The sequence below is a fragment of the Babylonia areolata genome, chromosome 33 (genome assembly GCF_041734735.1).
Source record: "Babylonia areolata isolate BAREFJ2019XMU chromosome 33, ASM4173473v1, whole genome shotgun sequence".
In the NCBI taxonomy this organism is placed as follows: domain Eukaryota; kingdom Metazoa; phylum Mollusca; class Gastropoda; order Neogastropoda; family Buccinidae; genus Babylonia; species Babylonia areolata.
In genome coordinates, this window is record NC_134908.1 from 6,075,168 (window position 1) to 6,090,167 (window position 15,000).

Here is a 15,000-nt window from a genome sequence, read left to right on the forward strand (position 1 = left end):
ACATGCGTAAATATTCATGATATGATTTATCTGTACTTTGTTTTCTGTGTACTGTCCAAACCTTGGAGACGAACGACTGAAAAAAAAAAAAAAGGCAAATTACCCTCCGCCCCCCCCCCCCCCCCCTAACCCTGTCACATGTACTTTTAAGCAAATGACAAAGTGCCAAAGTGTCGCAAATTTCTTATCAGTTTATGTTGTTTCAGTTCTGTTTTTTTTTTTTTTTTTTTTCCCCTTACTGTTCCATTAATTTTCATCTATTTTGTACCATTTTGTTCGGATTAGTACCTACTATGTCACCAGAGCTTTTCAGCTAATGACATAAAACATTTCAGTGTTCAGTGTTCTCTCTCTCTGTCTCTCGGTCATGTCTCTGTATGTGCATAAGTATATATATATATATATATATAATTATGTGTGTGTGTTGGGTGGAGAGAGTGTGTGCATGTGTATGGATATGAATGTATGAATGCGTTCGTTTTATTACTTTTCACGATGTTAATGATGATGGTGGTGATCATTCTTTGTTGTAGTAGCAGTGGATGTAGCAGTGTTAACAAAATTATTATTTCAGTTGTGTCGTTATCGTTAATGTTGTTACTGTTATTGTTGTCACAAGGACAGATTGGAAGACTGGGCGATGCCTAAAATCTTTATCCTTGAGTAATAAAGTTTTTGAATCTTGAATCTCCTGAAGACGGGAACAATAGCCGAGTGGTTAAAGCGTTGGACTGTCAATCTGAGGGTCCCGGGTTCCAATCACGGTGACGGCGCCTGGTGGATAAAGGGTGGAGATTTTTACGATCTCCCAGGTCAACATATGTGCAGACCTGCTAGTGCCTGAACCCCCTTCGTGTGTATACGCAAGCAGAAGATCAAATACGCACGTTAAAGATCCTGTAATCCATGTCAGCGTTCGGTGGGTTATGCAAACAAGAACATACTCAGCATGCACACCCCCGAAAACGGAGTATGGCTGCCTACATGGCGGGGTAAAAACGGTCATACACGTAAAAGCCCACTCGTGTGCATACGAGTGAACGCAGAAGAAGAAGAAGAAGAAGAAGAATCTCTTGAATCTCTCTCTCTTCAGTGTATGTCTGTCTGTCTGTCTGTCAGTCCCTCGTCGTATATGTATATTGCATTGTCGGTATCAGTGTATTGATTTGCATTCCTGTGTCGTGTATTTGTCTTGTCACAGTTCTGGCCCGGGCTGTCACATGATAAACAGTGCAGTGCAGCGTTATCTAGACTTTTAACTCTCTCCATACGAACGGCGAAAGAGACGACGTTAACAGCGTTTCACCTCAACTACCATCATTGAAATATTGCAAGCGGAAGGCTCTTATATTGAAGAGGTGAATATTGACAAAGAATACCACAATTCTGACGACGGAAGCTAAAGGTTGGCTCATTCAGACACCCACTGGACATCCGAGGGGTCTGTGTAGAGGAGAAGAGAGGACTGGCCGTACTGAGTGAGTTAACTGACGTGTTTTTTTTCTTTTCGTCACAAAGTGCCTGTCATTGAAAAAAAAAAAAAAAAAAAAAAAATCTTTTGACCGCGTACGGGCGCAATAGCCGAGTGGTTAAAACCGCGTTGGACTTTCAATCTGAGGGTCCCGGGTTCGAATTTCGGTAACGGCGCCTGGTGGATAAAGGGTGGAGATATTTCCGATCTCCCAGGTCAACATAATATGTTGCAGACCTGCTTCTGCCTAAACCCCCTTCGTCAGTATTTACAGGCGCATCGGTTGCAGAAGATCAACGAACACGCACGTTAAAGATCCCACGGTAATCCATGTCAGCGTTCGGTGGGTTATGGAAACAAGAACATATATACCCAGAATGCACACCCCAGAAAATGGAGTATGGCTGCCTACATGGCGGGGTAAAAACGGTCATACACGTAAAAGCCCACTCGTCAGTGTACATACGAGTGAATGTAAGAGTTGCAGCCCACGAACGAAGAAGAAGAAGAAGAAGAAAATTCTTAAAAAAAATAATCCAGTTGCCACTGAGAGACAACTGACCCTCAAATTTCGTTGCCTTTTTTTTAAATTTTTTTTTAAATTTATCAATTTATCTCTCATTCATTCCCGGGCGGAGTCATTTACTGACTTATCTATTTATTTATTTATTTTTTACGTGTGCACGCCGGCCGCACACTTTTTAACTTCGGATTACCGGCCATCTCGCCATCTCAGTCAGTGCATCAGTGAAAGACTCAACCAATTCTCTACTTTATAGCTTTCTTTTTCGCAATGTGTATATAGTGACTCCACGGCCATAATTATCATTGTCATTACACACACACACTGTGACACACACACACACACACACGGCGGCACACACACACACACACACGACTGATATACATATAATATCCTATGCATTTTCCCTTCCATAGTATCTCAGTGTGCGCACAGGCGCCAGTGTACATAACACGCGTGTGTCACACTCGCGCAAAATGTGCTCTCTCTCTCTCTCTCTGGTTTCGGGCCTTCTCGGACTGCCAGTCTCCGGCGATCTTTTTCTTATTTTCTCTCGACTGAGTGCGTTGGCACGGCCCAGTCTGTGTCAATGCAGTTATGTCAGTGTGTGCGTGTGTGTGTGTGTGTGTGTGTGTGTGTGTGTGTGTATGTGTGTGTGTCAGTGTGTGTGTGTGTGTGTGCCAGTGTGTGTGTGTGTGTGTGTGTGTGTCTCAGTGTGTGTGCGTGTGTGTGTGTGTGTGTGTGCCAGTGTGTGTGTGTGTGGTGCATCACAATGCGCGCGCGCGTGTATGCCGTTGTGTGTGTGTGTGTGTGTGTGTGTGTGCGTGCGCGCCGTGCGTGTGATTCAAGAGTCTCTGGCGGTGTGTGTGTGTGTGTGTGTGTGTGTGTGTGTGTGTAGTGCATCACAGTGCGCGCGCGCGCATGTGTGTCAGTGTGCGGTGCCAGTGTGCGAGTGTGTGTGTGTGTGCGCGTGTGACTCAAAGTCTCTGCCGGTCAGTGTGTGTGTGCTGTCAGCCGTAGCCTATCCAGTGTGTGTGTGCGCGCGCGCCGCACAGCGACTGTTACTGTATGTCACTTCAAGGCCTGACTAAGCGCGTTGGGTTACGCTCCTGATCAGGCATCTGCTTAGCAGATGTGGTGTAGCGTATATGGATTTGTCCGAACGCACTGACCGTTGCCTCCTTGAGCTACTGAAACTGAAACTCAGTACTGTATGTCACGGTGTGCAGTGCGTGCATTTTCTTTATCAGTAAACTCTTTGAAATTAAGACAAAAAAAAAACATGATCTACTTGAAATCCTGTTGAGCAATGCGCCGGCTGAGCACGCTCGGTGATAATTATAGTTGGGCAATTTCAAATGTTCACAATAGAAACTGTCACGGATTAACCGTGAGGCCGCCAAAGTAACTTGACACGCCTAAGCATTGCCGGCAGTTTTCTAGGTTAAATTTTTTTTTTTTTTTTTATTTAATACTGACATATTGCGCAATAATTGTTTCATTTTACTTCCTAAGTGTGTGTCAGTGTTTGTTTTTCAGTATCTCTCCTTTTATTTAAATTCGTAAACTCAAGTTCCGGCACGCACACACGCTCATGATTTGCATATGATATCATTATTGTTCTTGTCTGTAGATATATATATATATATATATATATATATATATATATATATATATATATATATATATACATTTATATATAGTTCACCGGGCATACGCGCGGGTGCACCGCATTAAAGTTTCTGCAAGTGGCGCACGTACTCTAAATGCACTCACAGTGAACTGGCCCCTTGACACGTCGTTTCAGTTTGCGACCAGCATGATTCAGCAACTACAGTACACTCACAATGCACAGTTCCAGCGTTGCAGTTCTTAACATGTTGAAACATCGAGACGACGACCGGCCCTACCATGCATGACGGGCAAACTTTTGTCGCAAAGTCATTTTCATTTTCGCCAAACGCGTCAGTGTGGAAAGTTCGCAGGTGTCAAGATCGAGGTTGTTAATGTCAACGCCAGCTGTTCATTTCGCGCTGTGCACACACACAAAAAAACTAGATCTTTCAAACGGTAATTATTAGCAGTAAATAAACATAATTAGTTCTGCTAAAGATTAACTATCAAAGAAAGCCTATATTTTAACATTCTGCCGAGTCATTTGCAGGCGTTTTGCGACCTTTTTTTTTTGGTGGTGAAATCTTCCAAGGGGAAGCACTCTCGCAAACAGTAAAAAAAAAGAGAACTTGTTTACTCAGAACGTTCGTCGGCTGCCGGGGGCTGAAAGATAAACAGCTTGCGTCACCAGTGACAGCGGCGGCTGTGCATCCGATGTACAGAAACTACAAGGCTGAACTTCAACAGAACGGGAAAATGGCCTCATCGAAGCTGAAGCTGGTGGTATTTCTGGGATCGGTTCGAGAAAATCGGATGTGCACGCGTGTTGCAAACTTTGTCAAGAAGCAGTTGACGCCCAAGTACGATCTGACTGTGCTCGGTGAGAAGGATTTTAAATTCTCTATTAATATTAGTTTTAGTGTAGACTGTTTATTAATGTCTTTGTGAATGATGTCTGGGTAATCTCCTATAATAGATTACCACATTGAATTTACACAATCACTAAAGAACTGCCGAAAAATAAAATAATAGGCGGGATTTCCCAGATAACCGGCAGAGGACTTTTTTTTTTTTTTTTTTTTTTTAACGACATTTCTTTCCCTCCACTCACTACTGACGGAGTGAACGTCCACGCCTTTTTGTAAACACTACTCATTCCGTCTCGAGGGAGGAATATGTGGATATTGCCCTTAAAATTTGACAGGAGGAAGCACAGTTTCTGTTAAACTGTGACCTTGTCCAGGGAGTTTACAAAGGGTTCCAAGCCAACTGACAACCGCTATCGTTTAGACAGGAACCACCCCGCGCCCGGCCGCTCACTCGCCCCCACTCTCAGACCGCATATCCTGCACGTACTCCACTAATTTCAGAATTAAATGTGACATTTGAATTTTCAGTGGCACATACTGACATAGAAAGGTTTGCTTTAAGTTTAAATGTTAATATCCAATTTTAGCATCCGAAATTTCAGGAGCTATGTGCACTATATTTTCGTGTATATGTCAGTGCAAGCATGAAATATAACATGACTGCAATTTTGGCGCTGTACAGGAAAGAGTGTGTTGTTGCTAATGAGATTAGTAAGGGTTATGGCAGTGGTTTTTCAGGCAATACACAGCACAGTTGACCTACTCGAGAGTGGATGACAAAGGTCAAGTGATTGTTATTTATGTTATAAAAAATATATACTTAATGCCTGCATTGTAAAATAAATGTATACTGTGTATCGAGCTCCAGGAATTTAGGATGCTAAAATTGGATATTAATATTATCAAAATTTGAAAGTCTTGTTTATGTTTTAGATGATATATGATTAAAACATGGCTGGTATCATTTTCGCCACCTATCTCCATCCCCCCCCCCACCCCCCTCCATTTGTTTGTTGTTGAGTAATGTCTACTGGCAGCAACTTGTGTAGTTTTTGAAGAGTCCTGTCAGATTTTGTGAGAACTGTTCATGTGAGCATTTGGCACCAGAAGATGATGGACAGGGAGTTAAACTTGTTCATAACATTTGAAATGCATTCTGATCTGCACCAGAAACTGTTAGTATTATCTGAAAAAAAAAGACACACACACACACACACACACACACACACACACACACACACACACACACACACACACACACACACTCACACACACACTCACACACACACACATACACACACACACAGCACTCACGCATGCGTGCACACACACACACACACACACACAGAGCAATTTCATTGGTACAGGGCTGTTTTGCATCAGAAAATGATTGCATGATCAGGTTGTTGATCATGCAAATTTCTTATTTCAACTTTAAAATGTTGTTAAGATGTGTATGCCAGAAGAAAATATTATGTTTACTGTGGAAATGATGCAACTGTGCAGTTGAATTGAGATGGGTTTTTTTGTTTTGTTTTTTTAATTTCTTTTTTATTATTATTTTTTTTTTTATAAACTTTTAACAATAATTTCAAGACTCGTCTGTTTTATCTTCACCTAGCATGATGCATACAATTGAATGCCTGTTTGTGTATGGTGATGTATTGTGGAGAAGGGGAAGGGTGTGACTGCTTTTCGAATTCGGCAATTTAGAATCTAGACTTTATTGTATATTGTGATGCGTGTGACAGGTGTTGAGTTGGAAGTGAATCTTCAGTCTTCTGATGTTGTTTTTGTGTATTATGATAACAGGATTAGTTATGAGGATTGTAATATGATATTGCATTATTTAGGCTTTTTCATGTGGTATGTGTATGGTCTGTGGTGATAGTGTGTGTTTGTGTGTGTTTCATTTTAGCGTTTAAATACATGTTTTAAATATTTTTACAACTGGCTGTGTGTTGTATACATGTGTGCGTGTATGTGTGCGTGTGTGTGTTTGCGTACGGGTGTGTGTTTGTGTGTGTTAATGTGTGTGTGTGCATGTGTGTGTGAGTGCTTGTGTGCATGTGTGTTTGCACGTGTGTGTGTGTGTGTGTGTGTGTGTGCGTACTTGCAGTGTGTGTGTGTGTGTGCATGCGTGTTTTATCTTCAGTTTAACGTCTATTCACTATAAGTGTTTTTAGATGGAAAGGAGTAAAGAAGTGGATAAAGGATAGGGAATGCATGTGAATATTAGTGTAAAAAAGTATTCATGTTATGTATCAGAGGAAAAGTATATTATAAGAAAAAGGTCTAAAGAGATTGTAGTGTGTATTGAATGAGGTGTGGTGGGAAGGAGAATATGTATATGCATATCAACAAGTATTAACCAACAACAATGTAAATATAAATAACAACATTAATTATAACACATCAAAGGAGGATACCAACTGGACTGGAGTTTAAAATTTCCGAAAACATTCTAAGCAATGAATAATCATTCAAAATCTTTTCAGTGGCTAATGAAATATTGGAAGAAAAGTCATCAACTACATCTTTAGGAATTAACTGTCTTATGCTCAGACAATGAATGAGTAGATGACTTACAGTTATTTGCTTACTGCATATACATTTTATATACAACTTGACATCCAGTTAGATCTACTTGAATACATTAGTTGTATAGAAAATGTATCTAGAAATCGATTTAAGAAATTACTTATAGATTCAAATAATCAATATTACCAATGTTGTGTAAACACAAAGAATGCAGCTAATCCCAAACATTTTCTAAATTTGACACCAGCAGCACATTCAAGACAAATTACAAGTCTAATGTATAGAATTCATTTAAATGCCTTTCGTGCATGTGTGTGTGTGTGTGTGTGTGTGTGTGTGTGTGATGGTATTATATAGAGAGAGATACTAGTATGTATTAATGTTTGCTGTGTCATGATGAACACCGAAAAACAGCATTGTCATTTCTAAGATTTATTCTGCAGTGTTGAAACGCTGATTTAGGCTCTAGACTACTCCGGATAGTAAATGCGTTCACATTAACTTCATTGATGATGGTCCAAATGATACAGCGGAAAACGAAAAAGTAGTTGTAAACAAAAGCAAAGTAGTACAGCCGAAATGGATCAGATTTACAGTGTAAACTACACTTGTGTAACTTGTAAGTACTGGGTGACGGGCGCAGTAGCCGAGTGGTTAAAAGCGTTGGACTGTCAATCTGAGGGTCCCGGGTTCGAATCACGGTGACGGCGCCTGGTGGGTAAAGGGTGGAGATTTTTACGATCTCCCAGGTCAACATATGTGCAGACCTGCTTAGTGCCTGAACCCCCTTCATGTGTATATGCAAGCAGAAGATCAAATATGCACGTTAAAGATCCTGTAATCCATGTCAGCGTTTGGTGGGTTATGGAAACAAGAACATACCCAGCATGCACACCCCCGAAAATGGAGTATGGCTGCCTACATGGCGGGGTAAAAATGGTCATACATGTAAAAGCTCACTCGTGTGCATACGAGTGAACACAGAAAAAGAAGAAATAGTCAGACACGACTGACTATCATTTCAGTATTTAAATCAATTTAATGCAAATCCCCCCCCCCCCCCCCCACCCCAACCCCAACAGTTTCAGTTTCAGTTTCAGTAGCTCAAGGAGGCATCACTGCGTTCGGACAAATCCATATACGCTACACCACATCTGCCAAGCAGATGCCCGACCAGCAGCGTAACCCAACGCGCTTAGTCAAGCCTTGAGAAAAAAAAAAAAAAAATATATATATAGATAGATAGATAAGCGTACATACATAAATAAATAAATAATAATCATGATAAAAAAAAAAAAAATTTAATTTTAAAAAAATTTTAAAAAAAGAAAGAGAAAAAAAATAGTAGTAATGAAAATAATGATAAAATAATAATAATAATAATAATAAATAAATAATTAATTAAATAAATAAGACAACAATGATGATAAATAAGCAAATAAATATATAAAACATGAAGACACACATTGACCCCACCAGATCCTCTGGAGCTGCAGCTACCCTTGCTGGAGAAGCCGCTGCACTTCCACCAGGATCAGGCCCAGGCTCCCAAGGTGCTCCGGGAGACCGAGGCCACCGTGAGGTCGGCGGACGGTTACCTGATGCTGTGCGCGGAGTACAACACCACCGTGCCCCCAGCGCTCAGCAACCTGCTGGACCATTTCGGGCCCAGCACCTACGCTTACAAGCCGTCGGGGATCATCTGCTACTCCGTGGGTGGGTCTCGGGGTGTTGGCCGTTGGTGGTTGTGTTGAGTGTTGTTGTGTGTTGTTGTGGTTGTGATTGTTGTAGTAGTTGTGTGTTGTTGTGGTTGTGATTGTTGTAGTAGTTGTGTGTTGTTGTGGTTGTGATTGTTGTAGTAGTTGTGTGTTGTTGTGGTTGTGATTGTTGTAGTAGTTGTTTGTTGTTGTGGTTGTGATTGTTGTAGTAGTTGTGTGTTGTTGTGGTTGTGATTGTTGTAGTAGTTGTGTGTTGTTGTGGTTGTGATTGTTGTAGTAGTTGTGTGTTGTTGTGGTTGTGATTGTTGTGGTAGTTGTTTGTTGTTGTGGTTGTGATTGTTGTAGTAGTTGTGTGGTTGTTGTGGTTGTGATTGTTGTAGTAGTTGTGTGTTGTTGTGGTTGTGATTGTTGTAGTAGTTGTGTGGTTGTTGTGGTTGTGATTGTTGTAGTAGTTGTGTGTTGTTGTGGTTGTGATTGTTGTAGTAGTTGTGTGTTGTTGTGGTTGTGATTGTTGTAGTAGTTGTGTGTTGTTGTGGTTGTGATTGTTGTAGTAGTTGTGTGTTGTTGTGGTTGTGATTGTTGTAGTAGTTGTGTGTTGTTGTGGTTGTGATTGTTGTGGTAGTTGTGTGTTGTTGTGGTTGTGATTGTTGTGGTAGTTGTGTGTTGTTGTGGTTGTGATTGTTGTAGTAGTTGTGTGTTGTTGTGGTTGTGATTGTTGTAGTAGTTGTGTGTTGTTGTGGTTGTGATTGTTGTAGTAGTTGTTGTTGCTGCTGCATCGTCTGCTACTCCATGGGTGGGTCTGGGTTGGTCGTTGGTGGTTGTGTTGATTGTTGTTGTTGTTGTGGTTGTGATTGTTGTAGTAGTTGTGTGTTGTTGTGGTTGTGATTGTTGTAGTAGTTGTTGTTGCTGCTGCATCGTCTGCTACTCCGTGGGTGGGTCTGGGGTGTTGGCCGTTGGTGGTTGTGTTGAGTGTTGTTGTTGTTGTTGTGGTTGTGATTGTTGTAGTAGTTGTGTGTTGTTGTGGTTGTGATTGTTGTAGTAGTTGTTGTTGCTGCTGCATCGTCTGCTACTCCGTGGGTGGGTGTGGGTTGGCCGTTGGTGGTTGTGTTGAGTGTTGTTGTTGTTGTGGTTGTGATTGTTGTAGTAGTTGTGTGTTGTTGTGGTTGTGATTGTTGTGGTAGTTGTGTGTTGTTGTGGTTGTGATTGTTGTAGTAGTTGTGTGTTGTTGTGGTTGTGGTTGTTGTAGTAGTTGTGTGTTGTGTGTGGTTGTGATTGTTGTAGTAGTTGTGTGTTGTTGTGGTTGTGATTGTTGTAGTAGTTGTGTGTTGTTGTGGTTGTGGTTGTTGTAGTAGTTGTGTGTTGTTGTGGTTGTGATTGTTGTAGTAGTTGTGTGTTGTTGTGGTTGTGATTGTTGTAGTAGTTGTGTGTTGTTGTGGTTGTGATTGTTGTAGTAGTTGTGTGTTGTTGTGGTTGTGATTGTTGTAGTAGTTGTGTGTTGTTGTGGTTGTGATTGTTGTAGTAGTTGTGTGTTGTTGTGGTTGTGATTGTTGTAGTAGTTGTGTGTTGTTGTGGTTGTGATTGTTGTAGTAGTTGTGTGGTTGTTGTGGTTGTGATTGTTGTAGTAGTTGTTGTTGCTGCTGCATCGTCTGCTACTCTGTGGGTGGGTCTGGGGTGTTGGCCGTTGGTGGTTGTGTTGAGTGTTGTTGTTGTTGTTGTGGTTGTGATTGTTGTAGTAGTTGTGTGTTGTTGTGGTTGTGATTGTTGTAGTAGTTGTGTGTTGTTGTGGTTGTGATTGTTGTAGTAGTTGTTGTTGCTGCTGCATCGTCTGCTACTCCGTGGGTGGGTCTGGGGTGTTGGCCGTTGGTGGTTGTGTTGAGTGTTGTTGTGGTTGTTGTGGTTGTGATTGTTGTAGTAGTTGTGTGTTGTTGTGGTTGTGATTGTTGTAGTAGTTGTGTGTTGTTGTGGTTGTGATTGTTGTGGTAGTAGTTGTGTGTTGTTGTGGTTGTGATTGTTGTAGTAGTTGTGTGTTGTTGTGGTTGTGATTGTTGTAGTAGTTGTGTGTTGTTGTGGTTGTGATTGTTGTAGTAGTTGTGTGTTGTTGTGGTTGTGATTGTTGTGGTAGTTGTGTGTTGTTGTGGTTGTGATTGTTGTAGTAGTAGTTGCTGCTGCTGCATCAGAAGATAAGATAAGAAGATAAGAATAACTTTATTATCTCCAACTGGAGAAATTTGGTCAGGTGCATTATCACAACATAGACAAGTAAACAACATGGGGACCATAACTGTAAAAGTCAACAACAGCTTTTACGAATATTACGAAGATACAAATGTAAAAAAATATCACATATACCGTTTCATACATACATCCACACACTGCAGGTAATAACTAGTATTCTTAATGTAAAAACAGAAAGAATTAAGAAACATTGTTTGAATATAATTATAAACATAGCCTACTATACTGCACATTGATTATAATAAGATAAGAATAAAGATAAATTGCGGAAAACCGCAACCAGATAATCAGCACACACCCGTACCCACCCACCCCACACACGCGGATTACTTGATTAAACAAGAGTAATAAACATATGTTCTCAAATAAAAGCATTTCACATATTCGCTTTTAAAAACATTGCATCTGGGTTGTTGTTGTGGTTGTTCATTTGTATTTGTATTTCTTTTCATCACAACAGATTTCTCTGTGCGAAATTCAGGCTGCTCTCCGCCCCAGGGAGAGCGCGTCGCGACACTACAGCGCCACCCATTTTTGTTGTTGTTGTTTTCCTGCGTGCAGTTTTATTTGTTTTTCCTGTCGAAGTGAATTTTTCTACAGAATTTTGCCAGGAACAACCCTTTTGTTGCCGTGGGTTCTTTTACGTGCGCTAAGTGCGTGCTGCACACGGGACCTCGGTTTATCATCTCATCCGAATGACTTAGCGTTCAGACTACCACTCAAGGTCTTGTGGAGGGGGGAGAAAATATCGGTGGCTGAGCCGTGATTCGAACCAGCGCACTCAGATTCTCTCGCTTCCTAGGCGGACGCTTGTTGTTGTGGTTGTTGTGGTGGTGGTTGAGGTTGTTGTGGTTGTGGTGGTGGTGGTTGTTTTGTTGTTGGTTGTTGTGGTGGTGGTGGCTGGTTGCGGTGGTGGTTGCGGTGGTGGTGGTTGTTGTTGTGGTGGTGGTTGCGGTGGTGGTGGTTGTTGTTGTGGTGGTGGTGGTGGTGGTAATGATTGTGGTGATCGTTGTTGTTGCTGCTGCTGCTGCTGCTGGTCCCAGCACCTACGCTTACAAACCCTTGGGCATCATCTGCTGCTTCATGGGTGGGTCTGGGGAGGGGGGGGGTGGTTGCTGTTGGTGGTGGAGTTATTGTTGTTGTTGCTGCTGCTGTTGTTCTTGTGTTGTTGTTATTGTTGTTGCTGTTTTTGTTGTTGTTGTTGCTCTTGTTATTGTTGTTGTAAACCCGGCTGACCACATAGTCCAAAGGAGAGGCGGAGAAAGAATAGAATTGTTGTTGCTGCTGTTGTTCTTGTTGTGTTGTTGTTGTTGTTGTTGTTGTTGTTATAAGCCCAGCTGACCACATTGTTTGAAGGAGAGATGGAGAAAGAATAGAATTGTTGTTGTTGTTGCTGCTGTTGTTCTTGTTGTATTGTTGTTGCTTTTGTTGGTGTTGTTGTAAGTCCAGCTGACCACATAGTCTGAAGGAGAGATGGAGAAAGAATAGAATTGTTGTTGTTGTTGTTGCTGCTGTTGTTCTTGTTGTATTGTTGTTATTGTTGTTGCTCTTGATGATGTTGTTGTTATAAATCCAGCTTACCACAAAAGTCTAAAGGAGAATTGTTGTTGTTGCTGCTGTTGTTGTTCTTGTTCTTGTTGTGTTGTTGTTGTTGTAAGCCCAGCTGACCACATAGTCTGAAGGAGAGATGGAGAAAGAATATAATTGTTGTTGTTGTTGCTGCTGTTGTTCTTGTTGTGTTGTTATTGTTGTTGCTCTTGTTGTTCTTGTTGTTGTTCATGTTATAAATCCCGATAACCACATAGTCTAAAGGAGAGACGGAGAAAGAATAGAATTGTTGTTGTTGTTGCTGCTGTTGTTCTTGTTGTGTTGTTATTGTTGTTGCTCAGGTTGTTGTTGTTGTTGTTATAAGCCCAGCTGACCACATAGTCTAAAGGAGAGACAGAGAAAGAATAGAATTGTTGCTGTTGCTGTTGTTGTTGTTGTTGTTGTTGTAAGCCCAGCTAACCACATAGTCTAAAGGAGAGACAGAGAAAGAATAGAATTGTTGTTGTTGTTGTTGTAAGCCCAGCTAACCACATAGTCTAAAGGAGAGACAGAGAAAGAATAGAATTGTTGCTGTTGTTGCTGTTGTTGTTGTTGTTATAAGCCTAGCAACCACATAGTCTAAAGGAGAGACAGAGAAAGAATAGATTTGTTGCTGTTGTTGTTGTTGTTGTTATAAGCCTAGCTAACCACATAGTCTAAAGGAGAGACAGAGAAAGAATAGAATTGTTGCTGTTGCTGTTGTTGTTGTTGTTATAAGCTCAGCTAACCACATAGTCTAAAGGAGAGATGGAGAAAGAATAGAATTGTTGCTGTTGTTGTTGTTGTTATAAGCCTAGCTTACCACATAGTCTAAAGGAGAGACAGAGAAAGAATAGAATAATTGTTGTTGTTGTTGCTGCTGTTGTTCTTGTTGTGTTGTTATTGTTGTTGCTCTTGTTGTTGTTGTAAGCCCAGCCGACCACATTGTCTAAAGGAGAAACAGAGAAAGAATAGAATTGTTGCTCTTGTTGCTCTTGTTGTTGTTGTTGTTGTCGATGTTATAAATCCAGATGACCACATAGTCTAAAGTAGAGACAGAGAAAGAATAGAATTGTTGCTGTTGTTGTTGTTGTTGTTGTTGTTTATAAGCCTAGCAACCACATAGTCTAAAGGAGAGACAGAGAAAGAATAGAATTGTTGCTGTTGTTGTTGTTGTTGTTATAAGCCTAGCAACCACATAGTCTAAAGTAGAGACAGAGAAAGAATAGAATTGTTGCTGTTGCTGTTGTTGTTGTTGTTATAAGCCTAGCAACCACATAGTCTAAAGGAGAGACAGAGAAAGAATAGAATTGTTGCTGTTGTTGTTGTTGTTATAAGCCCAGCTAACCACATAATCTAAAGGAGAGATGGAGAAAGAATAGAATTGTTGCTGTTGTTGTTGTTGTTGTTATAAGCTTAGCTAACCACATAGTCTAAAGGAGAGATGGAGAAAGAATAGAATTGTTGTTGTTGTTGTAAGCCCAGCTAACCACATAGTCTAAAGGAGAGATGGAGAAAGAATAGAATTGTTGCTGTTGCTGTTGTTGTTGTTGTTATAAACCCAGCTGACCACATAGTCTATAGGAGAAACGGAGAAAGAATAGAAATGTTGTTGTTGCTGCTGCTGACCCCAGCACCTACGCTTACAAACCTGCGGGCATTATCTGCTACTCCATGGGTGGGTCTGGGTGGTGGTGGTGGTGGTTGTTGTTGCTGCTGTTGTTGTTGTGGTGGTGGTGGTTGTTGTTGCTGCTGTTGTTGTTGTTGTTGTGGTGGTGGTGGTGGTAGTTGTTTGTGTTGTTGTTGCTGTTGCTGTTGTTGTGGTGGTGGTGGTAGTTGTTTGTGTTGTTGCTGTTGCTGTTGTTGTTGCTGTTGTGGTGGTGGTGGTGGTGGTGGTGGTGGTAGTTGTTTGTGTTGTTGCTGTTGCTGTTGTGGTTGTTGTTGTTGTTGTTGTGGTGGTGGTGGTGGTAGTTGTTTGTGTTGTTGTTGCTGTTGCTGTTGTTGTTGTTGTGGTGGTGGTGGTGGTAGTTGTTTGTGTTGTTGTTGTTGCTGTTGCTGTTGTGGTGGTGGTGGTAGTTGTTTGTGTTGTTGTTGTTGCTGTTGTTGTTGTGGTGGTCGTGGTAGTGGTGGTAGTTGTTTGTGTTGTTGTTGCTGTTGTTGTTGTTGTTGTGGTAGTGGTGGTGGTGGTGGTGGTGGTTGTTGTTGTTGTTGTGGTTGTGGTTGTTGTTGTTGTTGTTGTGGTGGTGGTGGTAGTTGTGTTGTTGCTGTTGCTGTTGCGGTTGTTGTTGTTGTGGTGGTGGTGGTGGTAGTTGTTTGTGTTGTTGTTGTTGCTGTTGCTGTTGTTGTTGTTGTTGTGGTGGTGGTGGTAGTTGTTTGTGTTGTTGTTGCTGTTGCTGTTGCTGTTGTTGTTGTTGCTGTGGTGGTGGTGGTGGTGGTGGTGGTTGTTGTTGTTGTTGTTGTTGT

At 41.3% G+C, this 15,000-nt stretch overlaps 1 protein-coding gene across 4 annotated transcripts in view; it reads left to right on the forward strand.

The window, feature by feature from the left end:
- The first annotated feature begins 3,798 nt into the window (after positions 1–3,798).
- LOC143277262 (2-hydroxy-1,4-benzoquinone reductase-like) overlaps positions 3,799–15,000 on the forward strand; it is a 15,237-nt gene continuing 4,035 nt past the window's right edge. For all 4 annotated transcript variants that reach the window (XR_013053713.1, XR_013053712.1, XR_013053714.1 and 1 more), the window contains exons 1-2: positions 3,799–4,488; positions 8,498–8,734. Coding sequence is in view for 1 of the 4 variants with exons in the window: in XM_076582049.1 (XP_076438164.1) it covers positions 4,323–4,488; positions 8,498–8,734 (403 nt within the window). In the remaining 3 variants the exon portion in view is untranslated. The remainder of the gene's footprint in view (positions 4,489–8,497; positions 8,735–15,000) is intronic.